At 34.9% G+C, this 25,635-nt stretch overlaps 1 protein-coding gene and 1 long non-coding RNA gene across 6 annotated transcripts in view; one reads left to right on the top strand and one right to left on the bottom strand.

The window, feature by feature from the left end:
• LOC140602804 (uncharacterized) overlaps positions 1 to 20,149 on the top strand; it is a 76,086-nt gene extending 55,937 nt beyond the window's left edge. For both annotated transcript variants that reach the window (XR_012005717.1, XR_012005718.1), the window contains 2 exons: positions 4,083 to 4,169; positions 17,428 to 20,149. This is a non-coding gene — a long non-coding RNA (uncharacterized lncRNA). The remainder of the gene's footprint in view (positions 1 to 4,082; positions 4,170 to 17,427) is intronic.
• The window catches only part of PTPRQ (protein tyrosine phosphatase receptor type Q), a 246,273-nt gene that overhangs the window by 34,204 nt on the left and 186,434 nt on the right, over positions 1 to 25,635 (bottom strand). For all 4 annotated transcript variants that reach the window (XM_072772894.1, XM_072772895.1, XM_072772896.1 and 1 more), the window contains 6 exons: positions 25,124 to 25,190; positions 22,010 to 22,168; positions 21,231 to 21,453; positions 19,645 to 19,718; positions 10,548 to 10,647; positions 7,152 to 7,280 (listed from right to left, as the gene is read on the bottom strand). In XM_072772894.1, coding sequence (XP_072628995.1) covers positions 7,152 to 7,280; positions 10,548 to 10,647; positions 19,645 to 19,718; positions 21,231 to 21,453; positions 22,010 to 22,168; positions 25,124 to 25,190 — 752 coding nt within the window. The remainder of the gene's footprint in view (positions 1 to 7,151; positions 7,281 to 10,547; positions 10,648 to 19,644; positions 19,719 to 21,230; positions 21,454 to 22,009; positions 22,169 to 25,123; positions 25,191 to 25,635) is intronic.

Raw genomic sequence — 25,635 nt, 5'->3', positions numbered from 1 at the left:
TTAGTAAGTGCTAAGTATTTTCCCGGTGTATTTCCTCACATCTGTAAAGACAAATAGATTTAAAAGGAGCTTAGCCATTTGAAGGGCAGCTCTTTGGAGGCAATGGCCTTTCTGTTTTCATCACGCTATTTCCAGTGCTCAGAACAGTGGCTGGCACGTGGTAGGTGCCCAACTGATACTTCTAGACAGGTAAGGAAAAGCAACATTCTTGCTGATGTCAAATTGCTGAAAGAAGACTCCCAAGGTGGCAAGAGTTGAATTTTCATCACTAAGCCTCCCCACATTAGCACAACTGAAAAATTCTTGACAGATCTTTTATTTTGTCAGCCACATATTCTAAATTACAACCGGGGACACAAACTTAAGCTACCTTGGGCAATAGGGCAGGAGAAGTAGAAAGAGAAAATGAAGAAGAAACTGCTGATGGCTGTGTGAAGAGATAGGCACAGGCTCTCGGTGAGAACGTAAAGAAGAGGACACAGGTGACATGACATCGTCTATAAAGTAGTGCTTTGACTCTGAACTATTAGCTAGCGAGGCAGGTTTGCACTAAAGTTCTTCAGTTAGGGGTTAGAAGGCAACCTCAGAAAACTAAATTTGGAAGGAGAATACATCTACTTTAACAAATTGGATTTATGCACAGGTGTTCTACAAAGGTTCTGATGAATCCGAATCATTAGGTTGGGCTCTGTCAAAGTAAGAGCTCTAAGTAGGACACAACTGACTAATTCTAAGAGAGAAAATTTGGTGCTCAAGGAGAAATATGAAGTAAAAATGGAAGTATTTTTTTCTGAGGCGTTAATGGCGTAAAGCAAAAAAAAGTAAAAGAATTCTGTTTAATGATGACGAAGAAAGATACTTGGCAGAGCTTCTCAACCAGACCCTTTGTGAGTCTGGAATGCTGAGAGGTCAGCTTTGAGTGCTGGTTGGAAATGGATGTTTTATGTGTGATGGGATCACTTAAAGCTTTAGCTCAACAGAGTCTTACTTTGACAACTGAATCTGATCAAGCAGGTCCTTTGAGGAAAATGTATTTTTATAAGACCTTTCTAATTCTGTCAATGGAAACTTTGGCAATTAGTTCATATGAAGTATAAAACAAGGTTACCTATGATTCCAAAATGCTAAATATGATGAGAGTAGGAATAGTCCTGGCCTCCACTGTTTTAATCATGCTGAGTACTATTCGTGATCAATGTCAGGAGCCTTGGCCCCATCCAGCCTTGTGGCTCATGGAGACTGACTCCTCTATCAAAGATTTGGGATTTTTGAAATCAAATACATTTTGTTCTTTGCCTCCATTCATATTCTTTGCCTGAAGAAACTGATTACCTCTGAGGCATTCAATCAGTTGCTGCGGTCCCTGGTAATGCTGACATTTTGTTATACTACCTTCCGAACATATAAAGCAATTTTTTGTGCCAGCATATAAAAGGCATTTCCAAGCATCAGCGGAGCGCCTGCAAACATGCACAGTTAGCTATCCATTGATTAGGGCCAAGTGCAGAGACTATGAACTGTGTATGCCCCAGAGACACAGAACAGGAAATTCCCTCATCTTGGTCCTTACAGGTTACCACCTGCAGTAGTTGAAGTGAGCATGTGTGAGGTGTGGACTGGGACTCCATCTGTCAGATGGAGAACTCAGCTTTGTATCAGGGTATAATGAGACAAGATGCACGTGAGGAAATCTAGGTGAAAACTTATTTTACTATCAAAGCTAACACAACATGAGAACACAGCAAATTCTCAGGACATGCACATTATGAGTCAATGTGCATTTTGATAAGGTTAACTTTACCATATCAACAGCATGCAAATTATAGAGGTCATATTTTAAGTAGAAAGCATGGGGCTTTTTTTTGGCTTTGGGGAAAAAAAAGCACATTAAACAACAAAACGCTCAATATAGTATATTTAAAAATATAGAGCACACCACCTGACAAGATGAAAACAATCACAACAGAGCTCTGCATCACCACAGTAACTTACTGGATGACAAAAATCTCCTTGCGTCTAAAGAAAAATGAAGAATATCTGGAAGTAAAGATTCATTATTTATTTAGTACACAAACACATTGGATTATTTTTTGCTACTACAAGAACATGAGCATTAAATATCTTGGGCTTCATCCTACTTCAGGACACTTGTCTGAAGTTCACATATTTGTCAGACATTTCTTATCTGGATTCATGTATTTTTGATGTCATTTGCAAAACAGTTTATGAGAGAAGTAGAATTAATGACCAGAATCTGTCAAAAAATTGATGGCAATTAAAATGCTAATGGTTTTACATAGAATTTCATGTACCAGTCAAATATTGTGTATTCTTACTGAAGGTCAGTTTGCAAGTTTGAACCTATTGTATAATGCCACCACTCCTTTGTCCCATATCACTAAAGCAGAAATAATTTAAAAAAAAAGCAATTCTTCCCTTAGAATCAATTCTCTGCATAGAAAACACTGCTTGCAGAAGGATCCCATGGGGCCTTATTTTTTTTTAATAGGGGTTATGTTGATCTCATCTAGTATGCTTCAGAGTTACACACACACACACACACACACACACACACACACACGTGCAGGCACATCTTGTTACCTTCGAATCAATCTGTTACCTCTGAATCAAACACACTGAGGTGAGCATCGTGACTATTCTATTTACTAGATGTACCACCTTGAACTTAAATTCTCTAAGTATCTTTTGTTTTTCAACTGTAAAATGAGGATAAAAGTATCTACCACAAAGGATTGAAAGAGTTAAGTGAGATCACTACACACAGAATTAACACATAGTAGTTGCGTATAAATAGTAGCAATTATCAGGTTAGCAAGCTCTCTATGTGTAAGTAGACTGGGGTGATTTTTAATTTTATAAAGATTGGAAATAACAGGGGTGCCTGGGTGGCTCAGTCAGTCAAGTGTCTGCCTTCAGCTCAGGTCATGATCTCAGGGTCCAGGGATCTAGCCTTGCATTGGGCTCTCTGCTCAGAGGGGAGCCTGCTTCTCCTTTTCCCTCTGCCACTCCTGCCTACTTGTGCTCTCTCTCTCTCTCTCTCTGTCAAATAAATAAATAGATCTTTTAAAAAAATTGTAAAAAACAATAATGCCAAATGTATTCTGATTTTAGAGTTTACAAGAGCTTCCCGAAGATACATACATTTAACAAAAATTTAATATGCAAACTTCTAAAATTACTGAAAAAAGGAAAATACTCTTAAAACAACAATTCATTTGTTTGCTTTATTTTGTTGAGGATTTTAATTCCATTCATGATTACTGGATTGGGCCTTGAGTCTAATTAATGCACCATTACATTCACTCAACTAAAATAGGCAAGATAATATGGAATGATGCACAAAATTTGAGGGGAAAAATCAGGTTTGGAAGAAACTGAGTGTCAAGTAAGAAGATTAGTAACACTGATTAATGTTATTCTACTGTTTTTGTTTTTGTTTTTGTTTTTTTCTGATTTACTCACCATGGGTGGGGGAGGGAGGAGGGAAGCCTACTATAAATTAAGCCTGGTAAGGAGACAGTGAAAAATAAACATTTTTAGCAAATAGAATATTTAACTCGTGAGCATTCTGATAGCTTATTTAATTTTAAGTGTTATAACTCTCTGGGGAAGGTCATTTGTGTTGCAGTCAAATTAGATAAAGCAATCCATAGGGCCAGCTGGTCTCTGCAATCTTGAAGAGACAGGTCTCTTTTACCTGAATGTTCATGCTCTTGCCAATATTTCCTCCTAGAAACCTTCCTCACTTCCTTGGGCTAAGCGGCTGTGTTTTGAAGAAGCTGTCGCAAAATGCCTTTTTGTTCATTTCTTTATCAAGTAACAAACCACAAAGGTCATTTTCTAATCTGGTGAATGTGGAAGAGATGAGCCCAAAATATTAAATACCCTTCCTAAGAAATATATCTTGCATTCTCTAAACTTAAATATAAGATATGTATTAAGGAAATGATCTAGTTATCATTCCAAATAGGAATTTAAAACATTATCATGGCCTATCCTGAATGTTTTCATGGAGTTACAGAGTACAAAATCTTTTTTTCTTTTTCTTTTTTTTTTTCCAGGGTACTAAATCTTCACTTGAGTTTCATTCGCCTTCAGGAAGAAAAAGTACAATGGGAGAGAATTCTTGAGATCCTTTGTGAAACAAGGTAGTATATAATTAAATAATGGGAGTTTACACATACAAAAATTACAGGATGAATCTTAACATGTATGTCAATATACAGGTACTTGTCACCAAAGAAATAATTTCCGACTATAAAACTCCAAGTCCTCGACAGGATTTAGTATAAGCATCATAATGACTTTTGTCAAATAGATAATCTCCTAGAATTAATATTTAATTATTGATTAGATAGTCTTTTTTCACTTCTCTTATGGATAGGTCAAACATATGACACTGAGGAACACTGCTAGTCCAATTAGCATGAAGGAAGTGGGCAAGTTGGAAGGAAAGGAACATTGCCTAAGCCTCAAGTAGAAAGAGCATATGTTAGCTGGGTAGATTGGAAGGAAATTACCTACGTACTTTCCTGAAAATAACAAAGACATATGACATAAGTTATTCAACAATTTTGAAACCCCTCAAACTCCCTGATTTTTTACTCTCAGAATCTACTATCAGCGTCTGTGGCTCTCCTCTCATGACCTATGTGGCTTTCAGTAGATTTAGATCTTCCAGTACCTTAAAGTCAAGTGAAGACTTTAGAGTGTCACTGAAGGGTGGCCCCTAGTAAATGTGCACATGACTATGGATCCATTAGTTACTATTTTTCTAGATTTATTGTCTTCTGTAGTACTGAAATTATTAACATGAAAAACCTTCCATTAATAGTGAATCTGGAGGCAGATCTGTAATGAAGAGCTAATACTCAAACCACTTGATAGTTATTTTAATAGATTTCTGTAGTCATCAAGCAAAACATACTCTTATGTGCCACTGGCATTACAAATAAAAATGTTTTACAGTCATGAATGCTGGAATCATAACAAAAAATAAGAAAGTAAAAAAGCATAGAAACTAAAATTTCCAACTATACTATTACTGGGGTAATATATACTAATGATCTATGGGCAAAAATAAATAAACACTATTTGAGATATACTTGAAAGACGCTTCTATATCATTTTACAAATAAATCCACATATACATAAACAGACATGGAAGCAGCAAAATAAATAATTAGGAGTCAAGGTTAAATAAGACAGTCCCTGATTTATAAAAAACCAATAATAAGCAATCTATGCAGTCCTTATTCACCTTTTCCATTAGCTGCCATGACAGTCATTGTTAAAAAAACAAAACAAAACAAAAATCATCCAGCTTTTAGATAATGGCTGTGTTCAGAAGTGCAGGAAAGGGCAAGCTGTGAAAACACACAGAGCTTAGGGGATCTAACCTCCCCGTAGCTTGCCTAGAATGATAACCTCCTCGATAAAGAACACTTTAATACCGAATGGCTCTTTTCACTTCATTATGTCCTATCTCTTTCCTAAAGATCTACTTATTAAGAACTTTTAGGGGATCATTAAAGGTTCTTTAAAAAGTGCCCTAAAAGTGTTTGGACACTTAGAAGCTCACATTTTAGTCTGAACGGATTCAACTAAATTGTTCAAACAACTAAAATTAATTGAACTGAGAGGTTTGATGTTTTATGCCTTATACTTTTGGGTGTGAGAAGACACTGAGACTCCAGGACTGTAGAAGTGGAACACAAATTAAGGACAGGATTTGAGAGAATAATGCAGAAATTCAGTTGGCCCGCAGGGGAAAGGAGAAGACACTTCCTTTTACTATGCAGGGTGACCGTTTTAGGGCTGAGACACAGCCTAATACTGGAATGCTGTATTGCTCCTAAAATGTGGCGTAGCTTTGGCAGGTTACCCTGAAAATCTATTGGTCTTTCATACATAACCTTTCTAGTGTGGAAAACTATGTCCTGGATAATATATAACCGTCTTACATATGGTCTTTGGAGCACCATCCATTTTGTTATATCCATAGAAACCACCCCTACTAGAATATAAACAAAGGTGAATATCTCAATATAAAGAAGTGAGTTTTCCTCTTTAAGAAAGTAAACGTCCTTCTAATTTAGTGATAACACTGAATAGCTTTCATTTTGCAGTATTTGGAAGGCCCCTGCTCATCAGATGACACTTCCCTCCAAAACACACATTAGATATTTTTAGATATGCTGAAAAATATTCTTTCAAAGTCAATCTATTAGGTAAAGACCAGCTTTGCTAAATGACAACTAAGAACAATTCCTTTTTAAGTTCAGGAACTTTAATGGCATATTTCCAGAGTTAATAATAATTTTTAAAGTCCAGCATAGTTCTTCATGTACTTTGTAAAAGCTGTCATGTGCTTATAAGCACCACAAAACATTGGGTCTTATAAGAATCTAAACTAGTTATGATGGCCTGATGACAGTTTTTATTAAGAATTTGATGAATTCTGTTAATAGACAAGTTTTTCAGATGTGCCAACATTTTGAATGATTTATAATGATTTCAAAAGGATTTAAAATACTCTTTAAAATTAAGCACCTTTACTATTTCTGACACATACTGAAGACACACTTTTCCTTCCACAGGTAATTTTTACCTTGTATTTAATTTTTAAACACTAAGCAATTTAAAAAATGAAGTGTTAACACACAAGTTAGACTCTTAGTGTAATTTCATCCTAAAACAAAGAGCTATAAGGCTTTCATAAAAATGATGTAAACAGATCAAGTAGTTACAAATTTAATTAAACTTGTGATGAAAAATATGGACACTTCCAGCAAATCCAGTGAAAAAGAAATCTATCATCTGAAGTGAATTATTAAACATAATTTTAAAGGTTTAATGTTTAAAAATATTTGTCTCAGGAAAAAAAAAAAAAAAAGCTTGGTTGAACATTATAGTCCGAGGTTCATATTGAACCCAAAGCATGAGGAAGATTAAGTGATTCTCCGAACACCAGTGAGAAGTGTGCAGAAGATGGAGGTCACCCTTTGAAAGAAGATCTCTATGACCTGTGTAAATAGGAGCCCCACAAACACTTCCAACAAGCATAGGTCAGAATAGGGTCATGGCTCCAGGCCCTCTGAACCACTGTTCGCCAAGAGGAGTGTGCTCACCGCGTTAATCTCTCGTCCTTCAGTTCCAGATCTGCCACAGTGATGAGCTGATCCAGCTTGAATTTAGTGTCAATAATTTCTGCATCTCGAGGAGAGTACGTGCCGCCTTCTTTCTGCTTCTGTCGAATTCTAAAATAAGTGTTGTAAAGTCCAAAATGGAAATATCACAGAAAGCATATAGAATTAAGTTTCATTTTCTTTTTAAGTCACGATAGCAGTCTGATAATTTCTTCGTTGGGGTCACTTCTCTGAATATGGTGCAAATTTATAGCTCCTCACATCTTTTTTCCTGTTTGAATTCCATGAAGCCTATTCTATTATATTCCTTTAACATGTTGCTTTGTGGAAGCTTCAAATTTTAATGGGAATTAGTTGATCAAGGCCTGGGCCATTGGCAAATTTAAAATACAGAGCAAATGAAACTGATGCTATGAACTTGTTTTTCCGCCCTCTAGCTGTCTCTAGATTTGTCATAAAAAGAAAGCAGGCCAAAGTGGAACCAGTTCATTGGTAGCAGCACCAGTGCCAAAAGACAATGTTCCATTGTTGTTATATCCATGAAACAGCTCTACATTCATGAAAATGTATAGAAATACGTTTTGATTAGTCTCATTGGCTTTCTATAAAAATATTGTGAAGTATATAATGTTATCTTTACTTCAGAAGACTCAGTTTCAAAAATAAAAATCACAGGAATCTAAGAACCAAATCAAAGTCCTTTCATTTTAAGCCCTTTACATGCTTATTTTTCAGGGCATAATATGGTATATGACAAAGCGATATTAGCTAGTCTATCTCTCTTTTACATTTCAAATATCTATTATTTAATGAGTTACGTATTAAGGATGGTATAAAATAATAGGAAGTATAAAATATGTTTCCCATCCTCAACAACATTACAGTTTAGTTGAGAAGCAACATCTAAATGTAGAAAAAAGCAAGGACGCCTGGGTGGCTCAGCGCTCGAGTGCCTGCTTTCGGCCCAGGGCATGATCCCTGCACGGAGCCTGCTTCTCCCTCTGCCTGTGTCTCTGCCTCTCTCTCTCTTTATGTCTCTCATGAGTAAATAAATAAAATCTCATAAATAAATAAATTAAATAAATAAATAAATAAATGTCGGAAAAGCAATAAAAGAAAAAGATCCAAATTAAAAGTCATAGGACAAGTATTAGTATTGACAGGAAGTTAAAAAAAATGATATCTGATATCAATGTTCCAGAATGAGAAGGAAGAAGAAGCAACTTTCTGATTGATTGTACAAAAGCAGAGGTCTATAAAAGCCTAAGGAATGTTCAGGTGAGAAGAGACCCATTTGGCCAAAGAGAAGTTGGGAAGTTGTAGGACTTAAGAGGGGAGCATTTCTTGCCCACATAAGGAGTTCATCCTGTAAGGAAATGAAAAGTCAGAAGAGATTTTAGAGCAAGGAAATAATACAAATGTGGCCAAAACATGCCCCTTAGGGACAAGGAAGATATCTTACACAATATATCTCTAAAAGTGCCAAATAATGACTTTCTCTCACCATCCCTGGCTGAATCTGAGAACAGTATGCAGCATAAGAAATATATTTGTTTCAAGAGCTCTTCAAATTATCCATCAAAATGAGGATTTGAGAGACTCAAGGTGAAAGAGATGATACATGGCATGCAGAATACAGGACAACATTCTTCAGATAAAATAAAAACAGGGTCTGTTGAGCTACTTAGAAAATTAGCTGTCATGTTTTTTTTTTTTTTTTTTTTTTTTGCAAATGTAAGGACTCTAACTCAGAACTCTACTTTATCAAGCCAGATTTTAGGATCACAACTGAGATTTCCCCTGAGGTTCTGTAAACAGCAAGGGAATTCAAAGGCTAATACTGAGAATTTAAAGGGACCCTTGAAAAATGTAGTGTAGACTAGCTGGTAAAGTAAAGAGGAAAAAAGAGCCCACCATGTAAGGAAGTTGGACATCTTTGAAGTGTTGTCCTTACTGTAAAAATGATCTCTTCTGTGTAAACTTTAAGATTTAGACCCGATTAAAATATTTTTCATGAAACCTATCGAATTATAAATTATTTTTAAGATTATAAATTATTTTTAAGATTATAAATTATTTTTAAGATTATAAATTATTTTTAAGATTATAAATTATTTTTAAGATTATAAATTATTTTTAAGATTATAAATTATTTTTAAGATTATAAATTATTTTTAAGATTATAAATTATTTTTAAGATTATAAATTATTTTTAAGATTATAAATTATTTTTAAGATTATAAATTATTTTTAAGATTTCTGCATTTTTAAAAATAATTTATAATTCGATAGGTTTCATGAAAAATATTTTAATCGGGTCTAAATCTTAAAGTTTACACAGAAGAGATCATTTTTACAGTAAGGACAACACTTCAAAGATGTCCAACTTCCTTACATGGTGGGCTCTTTTTTCCTCTTTACTTTACCAACTAGTCTACACTAACGAACTAGGGGTGGTAGAAGGGGAGGAGGGCGGGGGGTGGGAGTGAATGGGTGACGGGCACTGGGGGTTATTCTGTATGTTAGTAAATTGAACACCAATAAAAAATAAATTAAAAAAAATAAAAAAAAAGAAAAAAAAGAAAAAGAAAATAAAAATAAAAATGCAGAAATCCTGGTACCTTCTGCTTTTTTATTATCACTTTATTGTCTCTTAATTTTAAACCTGCCCATCTTGGCCCTGCTTTGTGATACTGGAGCTAGACTCTATAATACTTCCCCTTTGCCAGGTGGTGGGATACTAAGCCTGGTCAATAGAGGATACCACGGTGACCTTCGAGGCAAGAGAGACAGGGACATACCTACCTGGTGTGTCCCAGTGCTGCATGACTGATTGTTATTCATTGTGGAGGCCCAGCAGCCCCCCTGGGTGGGTGCTAACTGCCTCCTAAGTGTATGCTCTCCCCACTGGTGAATGATTCTAGTAGCTCAGCCCACCAACACTACTCAGCAAGATGGGCTGTTTCTATAGACCAGTTGCAGCCTGCCTGTCCTCCATTAATGATGGTTACCTTCTACAGAAGAGTTCCAGCCCCTTCTGTCATTTTCTTTGCCCACTGATAGGTGACAGGCTGTATATGCCTGTAGTAGACATTCCACATCAAACTTTGGAGTGAAACTTCTTCTAGTTTTTAGTTCCTTTATTGTCCATTCTTCTTCAGTCTTGAGACAGCAGCTGTTTTATTGTATTTGCTACTTCTGGACCCTTTAATGTTCTTTTGTCCCTTATAGTAATTAACTATTTATACTAGTTAGAATATTTTTTTTTATTAAATATTCTCCATTCATATAACTGCTTTGGCTTCTGTCTCCTGATCGGACAAGAACTGAATAATGTCCATAAAGCATCTTAGGAATGTGAGTACAAATAAATCTTACCTTGCAAATGCAAAAATAGCTGTTCCAAGAAGAATGATTGACAGGATACACAAAGTGACAGAAAGAATAATTTCTACACTTCTTTCAGAAAGTCCTTCACCTGAAGAGGAAGTAGAACATTAGTATTAATTATTATTATGAAATATTATTTGGGTATCAAAACCCAATATTTTCTTGGAATATTTCTCAAGAATGTTAATAAAGTATACAAATATGTTTGTTCCCCTTCTCCTAGATCTTCTAAATCTGAGGCTCAGCCCTTGGACCTCTTCTTTTTTCTATCTACACTGACCACCTTCATGAGCCCATGCTGGCCCATGGTTTTAATTTTCATCTATAGGACGATGACTGCTTAACTTCTATCTATTGAACTCTAGACACGAGTATCCACTTGATTGCTATATATCTATTTAGAATTGTAATTAAAATTTCAAAATCAATATCCAAAGCTGAACTCCTATAATACCTTCTTTTCCACTACATCTTTCTACCTCCTAGTTGATGGCAACTTCATTGATCTAGTTGCTCAGTCCAAAAACTCTGCAGTCATATTTGACTCTTTCTCTTATAGAACACATTCACAATCTCCTAGGAAATCTTGTTGCCTCTATCTTCAAGATACATACATTTTTCATTGAAAGAAACTAGGGAAACTTGGAGAGATGGTAATTCCCACATGTGATTAGAAAACAAAAGGAATTTGGGACGTCTGGTGTAGGCAGAGAGTTAAGAAGCTATCAAAGGGGGTGCCTGGGTGGCTGAGATGGTTAAGCATCTGCCTTCTGCTCAGGTCATGATCTCTGGGTCCTGGGATTGAGCCCCCCACATGGAGCTCCTGGCTCAGCAGGGAGCTTGCTTCTCTCTCTCCCTCTGCCTCTGCCTTGCCCCCAGCTCATTCTCTCTCTCTCTCATCTCTCTGTCTCAAATGAATAAATAAAATCTTAAAAAAGAAAAAAAGCTATCAAAGGCTAATGGTATGGAAAGAAAATGAGAAGTTCCTACTGATCAAAGAGGGAACAATTCAAATTTTATGATGAATATAAACTGAAATTGATGGAAATAGATTCAATATATAAATCCACAAGTTCTAATGTTATTCAATGAAAGCAAAATAAAAAATATACAAACTTATAATTTGTAAACACCAGCTATAGCCAGACTGTCATTTCCTTATTTTAAAAATCTGTAATTATAGGGAAAAAATTAAACATTTTTCCCAGCTTTCTCATAAGAACTGTATTTTATTAATTAAAAAAATAGTCAAAAATAGTCCTAGTTAAGGCACAGCTCTTTTTGGAGGAGAGTTCCATTTGCAGTATGGAAGGAATAATACAATTAGAAATTAGTTTTTCACTCCTAATAATTGATTTAAGGGACAATCATAAGCCCATCCTTAATGATTAGGAGAAAGGTTGTAGAGAATTGGATATTAGCAGGACACTAAACTGTCATCCTACAGATTATTTGCTGGTTATAACAAGGGGGCAAAAAAACCTACTTTCCAATGAAGGGTCATGCTGTCATGCAACTAAACTCACTTATCAATTTTAACATCATTGAAATGTGACAACCAGATATTATATGCCTCCTGATGAGAAGTATTTTGATCTAGGCAGCAGCACTTGCAAAGTATCCTTGCCGAAAATGTTAATTGTGAATATGCAAACCTCTCCAACTTCCCCTGCAATCTCCACCCTTCTTACTTCACTGGAGCCAGACTGGCCTTGTTGTTCTTGGAACATACCAGCTCATAGGGCTTTTGCATCAGCTTCTTCTTGTGCTTGGAAAGTACTCAGACCCTTGTGTCTGAGTAGCTACTTCATAGCCTTCAAGAGTAGGCTCAAATATCATCTTCTCAATGAGGCCTGAATGGACTGAATGTATGTGTCCCTCCAAAATTCTTATGTTGAAGCTCTAACCTCTCAGTGTGACTGTATTTGGAGTAAGGAGGTACACTAACATTATAGTTGGGCCCTAATCCAATAGACTTTGTGTTCTCATAACAAGAGACAACGAAAGCTAGCTCTCTCCCTCTGCACATGGGCTAAGGAAAGGCCCTCTGAGAATACAGCAAGAAGGAGGCCTTCTGCTAGCCAGGGAGAGAGCCCTCACCACATAACAAACTGACTGGAACCTGGTTCTTAGACTTCTAGCATCCAGAACTGTGAGAAAAATTTCTGTTGTTTAAGCCAGGCAGCCTACGGTATTTTCTTATGGTAGCGTAAGCGGACTAAGGCATCATCCTATTTAAAATTGAAAGCTCCAACTTCCTCATTTCTGCCTTCCCCCTTCTATATCCTCTGCACTCCATCCTACTTTTTATTTTCTCCATTGTTCTTATCACACTTTAACATATCTTCTAATAAATTTATTTATGATCCTCAATGTCCATTGTCTGTCCAGAATGTAAAGTTCCCTGAGGACAGGAGTCTTTGTTTTATTCAAAACTGCATTCTCAGTTCTGAGAATAATACCAGATACATAACAAATGCTCAATAAGTATTTGCTAAACTTCAGAATGAATATAAATATTGGTTTTGAAACAGATACTAAAAATTTTCATGTTGAAGATCAAGCACTGAAATAAGAATATACAAGTTATTTACCATTTACTTAGAAACAACTATTAATTATAATTGTAACCATTTTTAAGTTATATGAGTTATAATTTGTAATTTTACTATTAAAATCATTAATGTTAAGTGACAAGATAAAATAGGTTAACTACCTGTATAACATGCAAGAATTAGTGTTTCATCTTTTTTCCCTGGATTGGTGCTTATGAAATGTTAACAAGAGGAAAGGGTTCCTGTGGCTATTTTGCATGGTAGATTCGAATGAGTTTCATGGTCATCTAGAATTTCCAGCTAAGTTTAGGAGACTGTAAAGCAGCATGTAGCTCACATAGTATCTTAGATATCCCTTTTTTTACATGTGAAAGGCTTGTTTTATGAATTTTCACAAGCTGACTCTAATTGAATATGCATGGGAAAGGAAATACATGAAGATGAATAAAGAATCCTCTTTATCAGGTAACACTGAATCACTGGACCTTAGAACCTAGTGGGGAAAAAAATGATTTCATAGACCACAAAAAAATGTTTCAGATTAGATTACCCTTTCAAAGCACTGGCCAAATGAAGTGAGGAAATGACATATAATGTATTAATAAACAGTATGTAATCCTTTGGGCACACGTATTACAAATGTACTAGTAGGAAAGGACAGAGTGTACCATGACTGTCGAGTACAAATTCTGATTCACTGCTATGCATATACCCATGGAGCATTACTGTCCAAAATGAAGTCACTTCTCCAAATCCTTCCATAGGAAATGGAATTCTTTCACTTGAAAATATAAATATGATTCTCTCCATAATAAGCACAAGTCATTTCCTGACTAGACTTAAAGTTCTAAGAAAGGTCACATTAAATTATGTTTTATTTGCATAATAAAATGCACTGCTGTAATTAAGCAAACATAATTATAAAGCACTCATTTTTCCTAAGTGTTTTTTGATTGAAATTATTATTATTTCAGCTCAGCTAATAGACCTGATTTAAACCTGCTTTATAACTATGGAGAAGCTGAATTAAATGATTTATAAACCTCGTAGGACATATCTGACTCCTGATATAGATGTATGTCATATGAAAGATCTCCTAATATTATTATCAATCTTAAAAGAAAACAAATTGTTACTACCAAACTTAAGTATAAGGATCTTTTCTCTTTTGGACAGCACCATTTATCCCAGATTTTCAAGTACTGCATAAAAAATTTATGAAAAGTCACTCAGTTTCATAATTGAAGAAATATAAATAAACATACTCTATGGGCACCTGGGTGGCTCAGTTAAACACCTGCCTTTGGCTCAAGTCATGATCCTGGGTCCTGGGACTGAGCCCCAGGTTGGGCTCTCTGTTCAGTGGGGAACCTGCTTCTCCTTCTCCCTATGCCCCCTCTCCCTACCCCCACTACTGGTATTCTCTCTCTCTTTCTAATCAATTTAAAAAAATCTTTAAAAATAAATGAATAAAATAAAATACCCTAAACATACTATTTTCAAGCATCAACCTGGCAAAATATTAGAAGTAGATAATAAACGGTGGTTTCCAGGGTGTAAAGAAGAATCACACTTACTCATTGTTTAAAAAACAAAAAGGGATTTTTGTATCTTTATGTGCATTAGTAAAGCATACTAATGCTTTACTTTACTGAATGCTAATCTCAAAAGGGCTAAGAGGAGAAGGTGGTAGAAGGTGGTATGAAAACAGCTGGAAGTAATTAAAAATGTTGTGAAGAGAAAATGGCACATCAAAGATAGGAAAGTCTTTGGAAGCAGAAAAATCACCAAGAGCAATGCAATTGCAATTGAGTTGGACACTTAGTGATTTCCAGGCTATGCGTACAGCAGTTTTTCGCACAGCACTGACTTGACTCGGGCTTTCTGGGTCTAAAAACTGGTGCTAAAAAGAAAAAATAAATAAATAAAAATAAAAATAAAAACTGTTGCTGCCATGTCCTAGCTCTCTAACCTCGGACAAGTTGCTTACAGACCCAGCTGTAAATTTCGAACCAATAAATTGAGAATATCTATAAATAGGAGATCGTGTTAATAGTGTTGTGAAGAATATGTGGGATTATATATAAAAATACTCATCAAAGCCTTGGCACATAAATGATTATCCTTATTAATAAATATTTCATATTCATTCAGCATTCATTCATCTGAGTTAATTGTCCAGTTAGTTTACGAGGTAGGTATTATTATTTTCAATTTGGAAATAAGTTTTCAGAAATTAATTTGTTAAAGTCATGAACCCAAGGTCCCCTAAAGTCAGTATCTGTCCACAGTGCCTGAAATATGCCTGTCTGACTGCAAAGTTTATGAGGTTCAGCACCACATTACCACTGCCTCGTTAACATCATAAAACTCCTCAGTGTTTTATGTGTCTTGTGGGCAAGTGATCCTTTTGCTGCAAAAAAATACATAGTGTCTCCCTATTTCTGTTTCTAAGTGAGCAGCAGATTGGAACTTCTCATTGTTAGCCCAGTAATTAAATGAGAAGTGTTATGACAAAAGAAAACAATCACAGAGTGCTTCTGCCATGGGGTTTAAGGTTTCATCTTGTTCAGCTTTAATGAAGCCCTGTAAGGTGCAGAAAGCAGTGTCTGGTTTTCAAATCACAGGAATCCTCTATAATTAAACCTTGTAATCAAAACATTGCCTGCGAGCAGTTTCCATAAACTGATGTGCCTAAAGAGGATTTTTAAAAAGAGTTTAAGAAGGATTCTTATGAGTTTTGTTAATAAAAATGCTAATACTCAATTCTGAGTGAAAACAAAATCAAATAAGTTGTAGGTATTTCTTTAGGATTAAAATAATGGCATATGTCATTTCCTCTGTTTATTCCTATAGGCCATAAAGATTCCCCTAAGTGCAAACTCCTCTTCCACACACTCATCCTTCTTCAGCAAAGCCCTACCAGGCTCCTCACTTTTGCTTTTGTTAACTCTTCAATAAACTTAAACCTTTTAGTTCATTAGTCTATGGTGATTCTGTTGCCCCTAATTTTAACTTTCAAATAAGAGGCATAGCCACTACCAAAATGGTCTGTCATGGAAATGTATACTCCATCCTTACTTGAAAAGATAGCCTTACTAAAGCTCTTAAATCTGAAGATTTTACTGACAGGCAACTTAGCTTGGAGCTCACTGCCTGTGCTATGCTAAATACCAGCGAATGAATGTATATCCTCTGGTTATTTGATGACCCAGATGGGATCTTCACTTCTTTCACCAAAATCGGAAATCGCATATACACCTAAGTCCTCAGTAGGCTTCTTAAGAATGTCGGGAGCCCCTCGCCTGTTGCAACTGATATCATCCAACCAAATACATGACATATTTGAGATAAACAGGGACTTGAACATCTGTTGCAATCTTCTAATGACACCAGGCTATTATATCAGTGCATTTTACTATTTGCTTGCTCCCATTCTCACAGCCATGAAACCATTCTTGTCATTGACCAATGTAGTTTATTTCCTTCTTGAGTCCTTCTACTATATATTCCTTGGCAAGGTTTTTCCCCGCCAAAGCTCTTAACGACTCAATGGCCTTTTATTAATGTCAGGTCATGGACCATTTCTGAAGGGTATTCTTTGTTGCCCGACCCATAAGGCTGAATCCGTTAGTCACAGAACCATAATATCCAATAGCCAGGTAAAATGTGGGGACAGAAATTGATAGTAATAAATCCATTAACCAGTCAGATGACTGGGCCGCTTTTCTAGACATTGAGGAATCCTGCTCCAAAGGTATACTCCATTCTCCAAATCTGCACATCTTATTTCAGCAACTCAGGGTGGCATTCCTAATCATTCTCTCCACTCCTGCCTATCATGGTTTTACTGACTATAAAAGACTGTCTAGATAGCAGAACTCCATGTGGTCAATCCATAATAAGCATTATAGGGCAAAAGCCTAACACAGAGCCACTGTTTATCAGAAGGGAATCCATGGAAGAAACTCTAAGGGGGAGCCTGAAGGGCTGCCCTTATGTCACTGGTCTATAAGTAGTACATGAACTCTGAAAAATGAGATCACAGATATATAGAACCTTTCCTTGTAACTACCCCTTATCAACCCAATGGCTTTCTACCTTATACATCAAGTCTATGTTTCACCAGTGCTTCTTTCCCTAACCTTGACCAGATTTTATGCTCTGCCCTCTGTTCCACATCTTACAACCCCTTTAGATTCTTGCGGTTAGCAGGGCACACAAACATTAGCACTTGGATGACTGGGGTGGGGATAGTCATGATTTCAAAGAAAGTACCAGAGAACTGATGGTGTACTTCTGCTACCTTCTAGAATTAATTATTTTATTCCACTGAACTGGATGTGAGAAAAAGGAAGAAAAATAAGAGCATCACTGAAGACACCTTGGGACTACCTGCAGCCAAAGTATTAGCTGAGGCCCATCCTTGGCCAGAAGGAAGCCATTTGGCAGAATGCGAGGAATCACATCCCTGTACATCATGGTTTCTGATGCTTGTCTTTCCCCCCTTTTCATTCCTATTACCCGGGACATTGTAACTTTGTCGCTCAGATAACTGACTGAACATATCCTCACATCAATGTGAAACCAGCAATCTATGAGAGACATAGCACACAACAAACCACACAGCAAGGCAACATCTTTAGCACAGCTCCTACAGAATGTCATGTCCCTAAGATACGTGAGCTATCCACTCTATGTCTTTTATCTTCCATTACTAAACATACCAGGGTCACCATTTTGCTATGGTAATAGTTCCCAAATGCCGTAACATAGAGGACATTATGCTGATGCCACCAAGACATTTATTTCACTGTGGTGGTGTCAGGGTGTGATAAACTCACCTATCAATGAAGAAATACTTCACTCAATTTCAAAACCACAAGTCTAGTCAGCCAATTTTAAAATGATTGAATCACTGGGTAAAATTAATTAATTAAATCATTGATTTCAGGGGATAAGACAGTAGTTATTCCTCTATAAACACCTATGTAGCAAACCATGTGTCCCTTTTATTTCTTCGACATTGAAAATTTCCTTAACTACATAGAGGTTGCAGAAGCTGACTTTTTTGACAATTAATCTTCCACAACCAGATGAACATTTCTAAATGAGAATAATGGAAAAATCTATCTGCTTCCAGCCACAGCTCTCACTGTGCAGATCACATGATACTGTGGATCTGAGCGGTGCACAAAGGTCCACATTCTCAGAGCTTTATACAGAGAAAATTGGAAGCTTAGAGAAATCCTAGGGAAGTAATTTCTCCTGAAAAAGTATATTTCTAAGATCTTTGATTATAGCCTATCCTATTATATATCCTATACAGCCTATTATAGCCTAACAGAAGCTGTTAAGCATTTAAAATTTTACTAACTATAGAATATTAGTATCTTTACATATGCTACTTTATTTAAATCTTTCAACATGGACACTATCATGACCATTTCCTAAATAGGAAAACTGAGGTTTATGGACATTATTTTTCTCAAGTGGTAGAGTCAAGTTTTGAATCCAGGCCTAAATTCTGTATTTGTACTGTAATGGTTATGGAATCTGTGGGATCTGTGCTAGAATACTAGTTGAGCCACTTAATTACTTAATCTGGGCCTTGGTTGCCTCATCTATAAAATGGAACTAATAGCACCTGACAGCTTCTCTCAATCTCAGCACTACTGACAGTATGCACTAAATAATTCTTTGCTGAAAGGACTGTCCCATGCAATTTAGGATGTTCAGCAGCCTCCCTGCCTCTGCCCACTATACCAGTAGCTTGTCTCCATAATTGTGACAACCAAAAATTGCTACAGACATTGCCACATATTCCCTGGAGAGTAAAATCACTCTGGTTGAGAACTATGGATAAAGATTATAAGACAGTTGTGAAGAGTCCATTATTAGTGGACTACATACATACATACAAAGAGCTCAAAAGATGATGATGGTGAGGATGGAGGAAGAGGAGGAGGAGGAAGAGGAGGAGGAGGAGGAGGAGGAGGAGGAGGAGGAGAACACTTGCATTTGACTAAATTGTACCTATGTTTTATTCAGGCCTGACTGGGTGGGTATAACTGGAAAAACTCATGAAAGACTTGATTTAGAAAGAAAATAAAATTTATTTATTTATTGGAAAATAAAATTTAAAACAGCTGGAAAGTACCTAGTTTGTAAGATTATTTCAGGAAAATTTCCATAAACCTTTTTCTTTTTTATTAGGTAAAAATGCTTTGTATATAAGATTATATATTAAGCTTCCAAGTAAATATTTGCTTAGTATAATGTTAGTACACATCAGCATAGAACTAATACTATATTGAAATCTATGTTCAGATTTGAATAGATGGAACATCCATCACTTAAAAGAATAGCACAAATATTATGTTTTCCTTTGTCAGGCTAATTAAGCTTGAAATGAATTTATACTTGAGAACATTTAGTCATGGATTAATATATTTAGTATTGAATGTTATAACTGTGATTATTAGCATGATAAGATTATCAATGAAATTAAATTACAGAATGTATCTTACCTAAAGTCTTAACAGGATCAGAATAATCAGAATCAGTAAATTGTCCCATAACATTTGTGGCTCTAAATTTAAATCTATGAAATAAAAAAATTAAGACAAACAATTTGCATGCCATATTACTTTTTCCTATAAATAATTTAACAAACAATGAAAAATACAAAAAAACCCAAACAAACAAAATCAATGAAAGATACACATTTTTATTCAAGAGAAAATTATTTGTAAGATGTAAACTTGGAAATCAATTGTCATCAGAACAATATATCCTATCTTTATGTGAGATGAATAATTATCCTGCACATAAAAAAGTAACTAAAAGTTTGGCCAGACTCATGAGCAGTCAGAAGGTTATAAACAGTTGTGATAAAGTGTGTTACACAAACATACTTTATAAAGTATAATAACCATTATACCTCAACTACCTTTGAAAATACCAGTGACCTAGATTTAGAATGGTCATACAGAACTTTGTTCACATTAATAAATTAAGAAAAATGATTCTTAATTCTGTGTGTACAGCAGTGTTTTCACTCTATGATTTTATGACATAAGAAACAGAAAATGGTTACAGAATGGGTGACTCTAACACCTTCAGAGATAACTTAAATTTACCTTATTTAAAAATTACAGACATCCAGGCATTTTAAAATACAAAACCAACTTACACTCATAAGTTTCAGTTTATAATTTAATCTCTACTCTTCTCAAATTCTTATGATTTTATTGAACATATTAAGAGTCTGCGTTGTGAAAATATGCAAATTAAATAATATTTGAATAAGCATTAAATTTTGTGGTATATCAGTTTCAGAATTGTCTATATATGATGATTAAATTTCAGGCAAAAACTTAGTAACCAAAGCAATTGTACTTATTAATAGATGATAAAGCATTCTATTTTTTTTAAATGCCTGACCTCTACTTTTCTAATGTTAACTTGGCTTAGTTTGTTTATGAGGATTTAATAATGCTTTAACTAGCAGGCAAACAAGAAACATGAAAGTACCTGCATTTTTCAAATTTAGTAGTAAAAATTACATTTTGGAAATTAAATAATTTAATATTAAAAACTGTAGTCTTATGACAAAAATAACATAGTCAATTTAACAGGAGATACATGATTAATTTAGTAAAGCATTTAATAAAGCCAGAGTATCAGAATTGGTTTTTCATACATTAGATTATCTTGATCTACAGAATGAGAAATATTAAAGTGAATTATAAATATTTCAGTCACTAATTCAGAGGTTGATAATACAAAGAGGAGAAAATCATTGCTATGACTCCAGTAAATGGAAACTGTCATCAACAAACAGACTAGAATAGTGTTTCCAAAAACCCATACATTAGCATTGTCTTTATGTCACTTATCATATCAAATCATAATTATTTTTAAGCTTTTCCTATGGAACTGTATATTTATGAAATGTAAGGACAATATCTTGTTGGTCTTTACCATGTATTAGGTCACGGTACATTATGGATGTCCAGTACTTACTGGAAAGATGAAAGGATGAGTAGATGGATGAAAAAAAAGTTTTCCTGCTTGCTATCACGATGCATTAGTAAGCATGAGCTATACTTACAAGTATTGTTTTTTTGGTTTCAGAGGCCCATTGCAAATTCTGTCTTCATTGCCAGGAATCATACATGCATTATCAGCACCAATGATGTAGATTTCTTCATTGCCACTGAACTTTGTCTTTCCCTCCATACATGGGGGGTTAGGAAAGCCTTCATTTGTAAAATATGGCCTTGGTTTATTAAAATATGCATCATACCACTTTGTTACATTTCCATCATGCTGAGCTATTTTCAGAAAAAAAGGATATAATTACAAGTAATATATGAAAGTATTTTCACATTTCTGAAGAGCATTTCTATAATTGCATGAGGAAAATCTGGATGCAACATCTGCCACTCTATGAACAACCAGGGATGATTCAGCTGATTTACCTGGATAAACAGGGAACCTTATCTTTCCCCAAACACATGAATCTACAGGCTTTGTTGTGGAGGATGACTTCTCAGAGACACAAAGAATATCTCTCAGTCAAGGGTAATTCTTCTGTTCATACCTTCAAAGAAGCTATCAAGACTCCATCTTGTCCAAACCAAATAATCCAACCAGTACATAGCATAAAAAAATCACATATTTTAACTATGCCTTTTCTTATTTTGGCTAAGTATTTTAGGTATAAATTAATGATGAGTATAATTCATGTTAATATTAACACTTTATTAAGCTCAAACGTTGTGTAATAATAGGCAGCTAACCTTATATTACTAATTTTAAATGGAAATTACTTTAGCATCGCAATTTATACTCTATAATTTAACAAGACAGGTTAACAACTGATGATACCTCCTGCTTCTGTTACAAGCACTTGTACATTTTTGATTGGTCCATGATCATCATTGTAGTAACATATTGGCATTCTGATTGTAATTGTTGTTGAAGTCACAAGCAATTTTCCTGTGGCATCATAAATAGGGATTGGTTTGGTTTTTGGTCGTGCTGGAGCTTAAAACAAAGAAGAAACATCACTGCAATTGGGTTTTTTTGTTTCTGAAGAGAAGGAAAAAATTTTAAATTCTCATTTCATGCAGATGTTTTATAGATACAATGATGACAGACACACATAACAAATGAAACAGTGTTGTTGAAATACAACAGATGCTTAGCAATTATTATCTCCCAATGCTTTAATTGTATATTTCATACTTGCTTGAGATATGGGGGCTCAGGTGTGATTTTTAGGCATCTGACTCCTCTTCACATATTAAAAGAATTCTAATAATTTATGCTCTCACTTATATAATTTTTATAAGTGTATTATATCATACTAATATTTTAGTGGGTTTTTTCTTCTTTTACTTCCTTTAGCTGATACATCAATTCCTATTCTAGTCATACCATCATCCCTCCTACAGTTTATCCAAGTCAAATATATGAGTGATATCCTCTTATATTTTTCTCCAGGTTCACATAATCATATAAAATACATAAAGTTATACATAAAGGATTATTTTTACTGTTTGGTTTTTTAAATGGATATATTATGTATTATAATCACTCCACATATTGCTTTTTTTCATTTAAATATGACTTATATAATTCTTTCCAAGTCACGAAGTAATGGGGCCAACTCATTCTTCTTAATGACTATGTTGTATATTGTGGTGTGACAACATCATATTTATTTGATCATTCAGCTAGTAATGGGAATTCCCTTTTCCTTCAGGTTTTGAACATATGCTGAAATAACCAGCCTTATGTATTTAGCCTTCTTTACTGATCCTTTTATTTCTATGGAATAGATTTCTAAGAACAGAATTTCTGGAACAGAAGATAAAAACATTTTTAACTTTGATAGATATTGCCAGAATAATTTCTGAAAGTGTCACAATAATTCATATTTATCACCAATGGATACAAGTATCTCCAAAATCAATATTTATAGGAACTCTGCTTGTCTCATCCCATAGCTATATATGTATTCCAGCTGTTCGAGCACAGCAAGTTGCTTAATCAAACTTCAATTTCCATATTTATTAAATTTTTAAAAAGCCTCTCAATAATGTCATAAAATTGGCAATACCATTTCCATTTTATAGATGAGGAAATGGCCTTATGTCACATAGCTGTAAAAGGGAAATAACAGGATTTGAATCAAATATTTTTGGCTTAATCCTTTGGCTCACTCCTCTGAGATGTAAGGACTATAACAATATTAGATGTGTAGGAAGTTTATTGGAGGAAATATCCATGAAAAATCCAGGATCAGGGAACAGAAGTAGGTGGCAAGAGCCTTTAGACCACAGATCACAGGTCTAATACCTGTATAAGGAAGAAGGAGGGAAGGATTCAGGAAGAGCCTCAGGTTTTAGGGATTTCTGAGAAACTCTCAGCCAAGCCACTGGGGAGTCCCTAAGGAAAGGTTTCTGGTTAGAGGAATCTGACATTGGACATGATTATCCGACTTTATGTGTCAAATGTAAATTTAATGAGACTACTATTAATTCAATATCACTCTATGTCACCAAAACCAATCATGCATATTACTAGAGAAAAATATTTCTCTAGCACCTCACCACTACCACTAGTACTCACGTATTTTGTCTAGATGACTAAGCATGAGTCAATCTGTCCTATTTAAGGAGTGGAAAGTCAGAACTAATCCTCTTTACCTGGGAATGATGAAAACAATAGACATAGGAAGTTTTGCTAAAGAATTAATATAATGTATCTGTTGTTACCTGCATACTTACCTGTCCTGCCATTGAATAAGAAAAAGATATTAAGATATTCTTCTTTATGAAGTTGTTTTATAAAACACTGATGTTTTTGAAGAGCTTATGCATTCATACATTCCAAGTAGTTTGGAATGAATTAAAAAACAAATCTTGGTGCTTTTAAATAATATTACAACTATATAAACTACCACTGATGAAAAGATAAAATTTATCAGCTTCATCTTACAGTGAATATTTCTTATTCTTAGTGGTATGAGTTTCCAGGTACTGTCCTAAGGGTTTTTCAGAGATTATCTCTTTCAATCTTCACAACAATCCTTGAGGTAGGAACTAGAATTATCTGAATTTTACAAGCTTATAGAGGTTAAGGCACTTGCCTAAAGCCAAGCAGATATCAAGTGGCCAATATAGGATTCAATCTCAGCAATTTGACCCTAGATTCAGTCTAGAGCTGACACTTTTAATCACTGTGCTCTACTGTGCTACCAAAGACTAAGAAAAGTTACTTTTTGCTTCAGAATGAGAAGCATTCTACTAAAGGTCCCTACACTTCAGTTTTTTAATCTCTTTGCAGGTTTTATTATAGATTTTGAGAGAGATTTTACAATTGCTTGTATGTTTTCAGTCAGGAAGATATAGTATCCTGAATGACTGGCTGGTCCTACATTCCTCTTAACAACGTTTTTTGGTTTTCATGGACTGCCTTGGGGAGGGGGAGCCTCCAATTTTAATTATATTTTCTATAAACAATACCTGTCAGAATAATGAATTAATCTACTTTACAGTCAGAATCATAAAGTTAAACACTATCTGATTAACTGAGAAGAATTTTACTTTCAAGATAAAGATCAGTCAAGGTATCTAATTAAAATTAATCAAAGCCCAGCACGGGTAATTTAACAATGAATTTTCAATAAAATTAAAAAACATAAAATAACTGAGTATAAACTTTGTCCCAGAAAACTTTAAGTTTAGAAAGAGAGAAATATAAGATAAATAGCAGGTGGGCATTCTCTTTCTTTAAGATGGTAATTTGCATTATTATTTAGACATTTTAAGTATAGTTTTAATAAGCAGGCTTTATTACTTAATGTATGTAGTTATTATTGCATATGCATCATGTAAAAGCTTGACTACATTCTTAACTCTAATAACAATTCAATTGTAATTACTCTTTGATTAAGACAACAGTATTTCACAGGAAGGCAGCTCATATATGCACCTTTAATGTCCATAGTTATTCTCATCTGAACCTTTGGCCCTGCGCCAGCACTGTTGATTGCATAAACCTAAAAAGAAGAAACGTCTTGTTACTGTTTTTATTAGGGTCATATAATTTTTAAATGATCCTGCTTTTAAAAACAACTGCATATGTCCTACTCATTCTATTTTTCTTGCACTTACTCAAATGAATACAATATGGGTAGAAAGAACATTAATAATAAAATAGTTCTTAAAATTGATCTTATAGTACTAAGTCCAGAGAACAAAGGCCGAGTGACTTAAACAGCCCTATCATAGTGACCAGGAAATGATGTGGCTTCAATTTGAACCCGTAGGAGGAACAGAAGCAGAAAAGCCACTATGTCTACACTCCTTCATCTACTCTAACATCTGCTCTTTTCCTCTGTAGCTAGGTAAATCTGGCTTTCTTAAATCCATATTCAAGACCCTCTTTTTTTCCTTCTCTGAAATGAAATCCTATTCCTTCAACCTCCTTGTTTTCCTGTATTA

Source organism: Canis lupus, chromosome 13, assembly GCF_048164855.1.
Source record: "Canis lupus baileyi chromosome 13, mCanLup2.hap1, whole genome shotgun sequence".
Lineage (NCBI taxonomy): Eukaryota > Metazoa > Chordata > Mammalia > Carnivora > Canidae > Canis > Canis lupus.
This window is presented reverse-complemented; position numbering and strand designations above follow the sequence as displayed.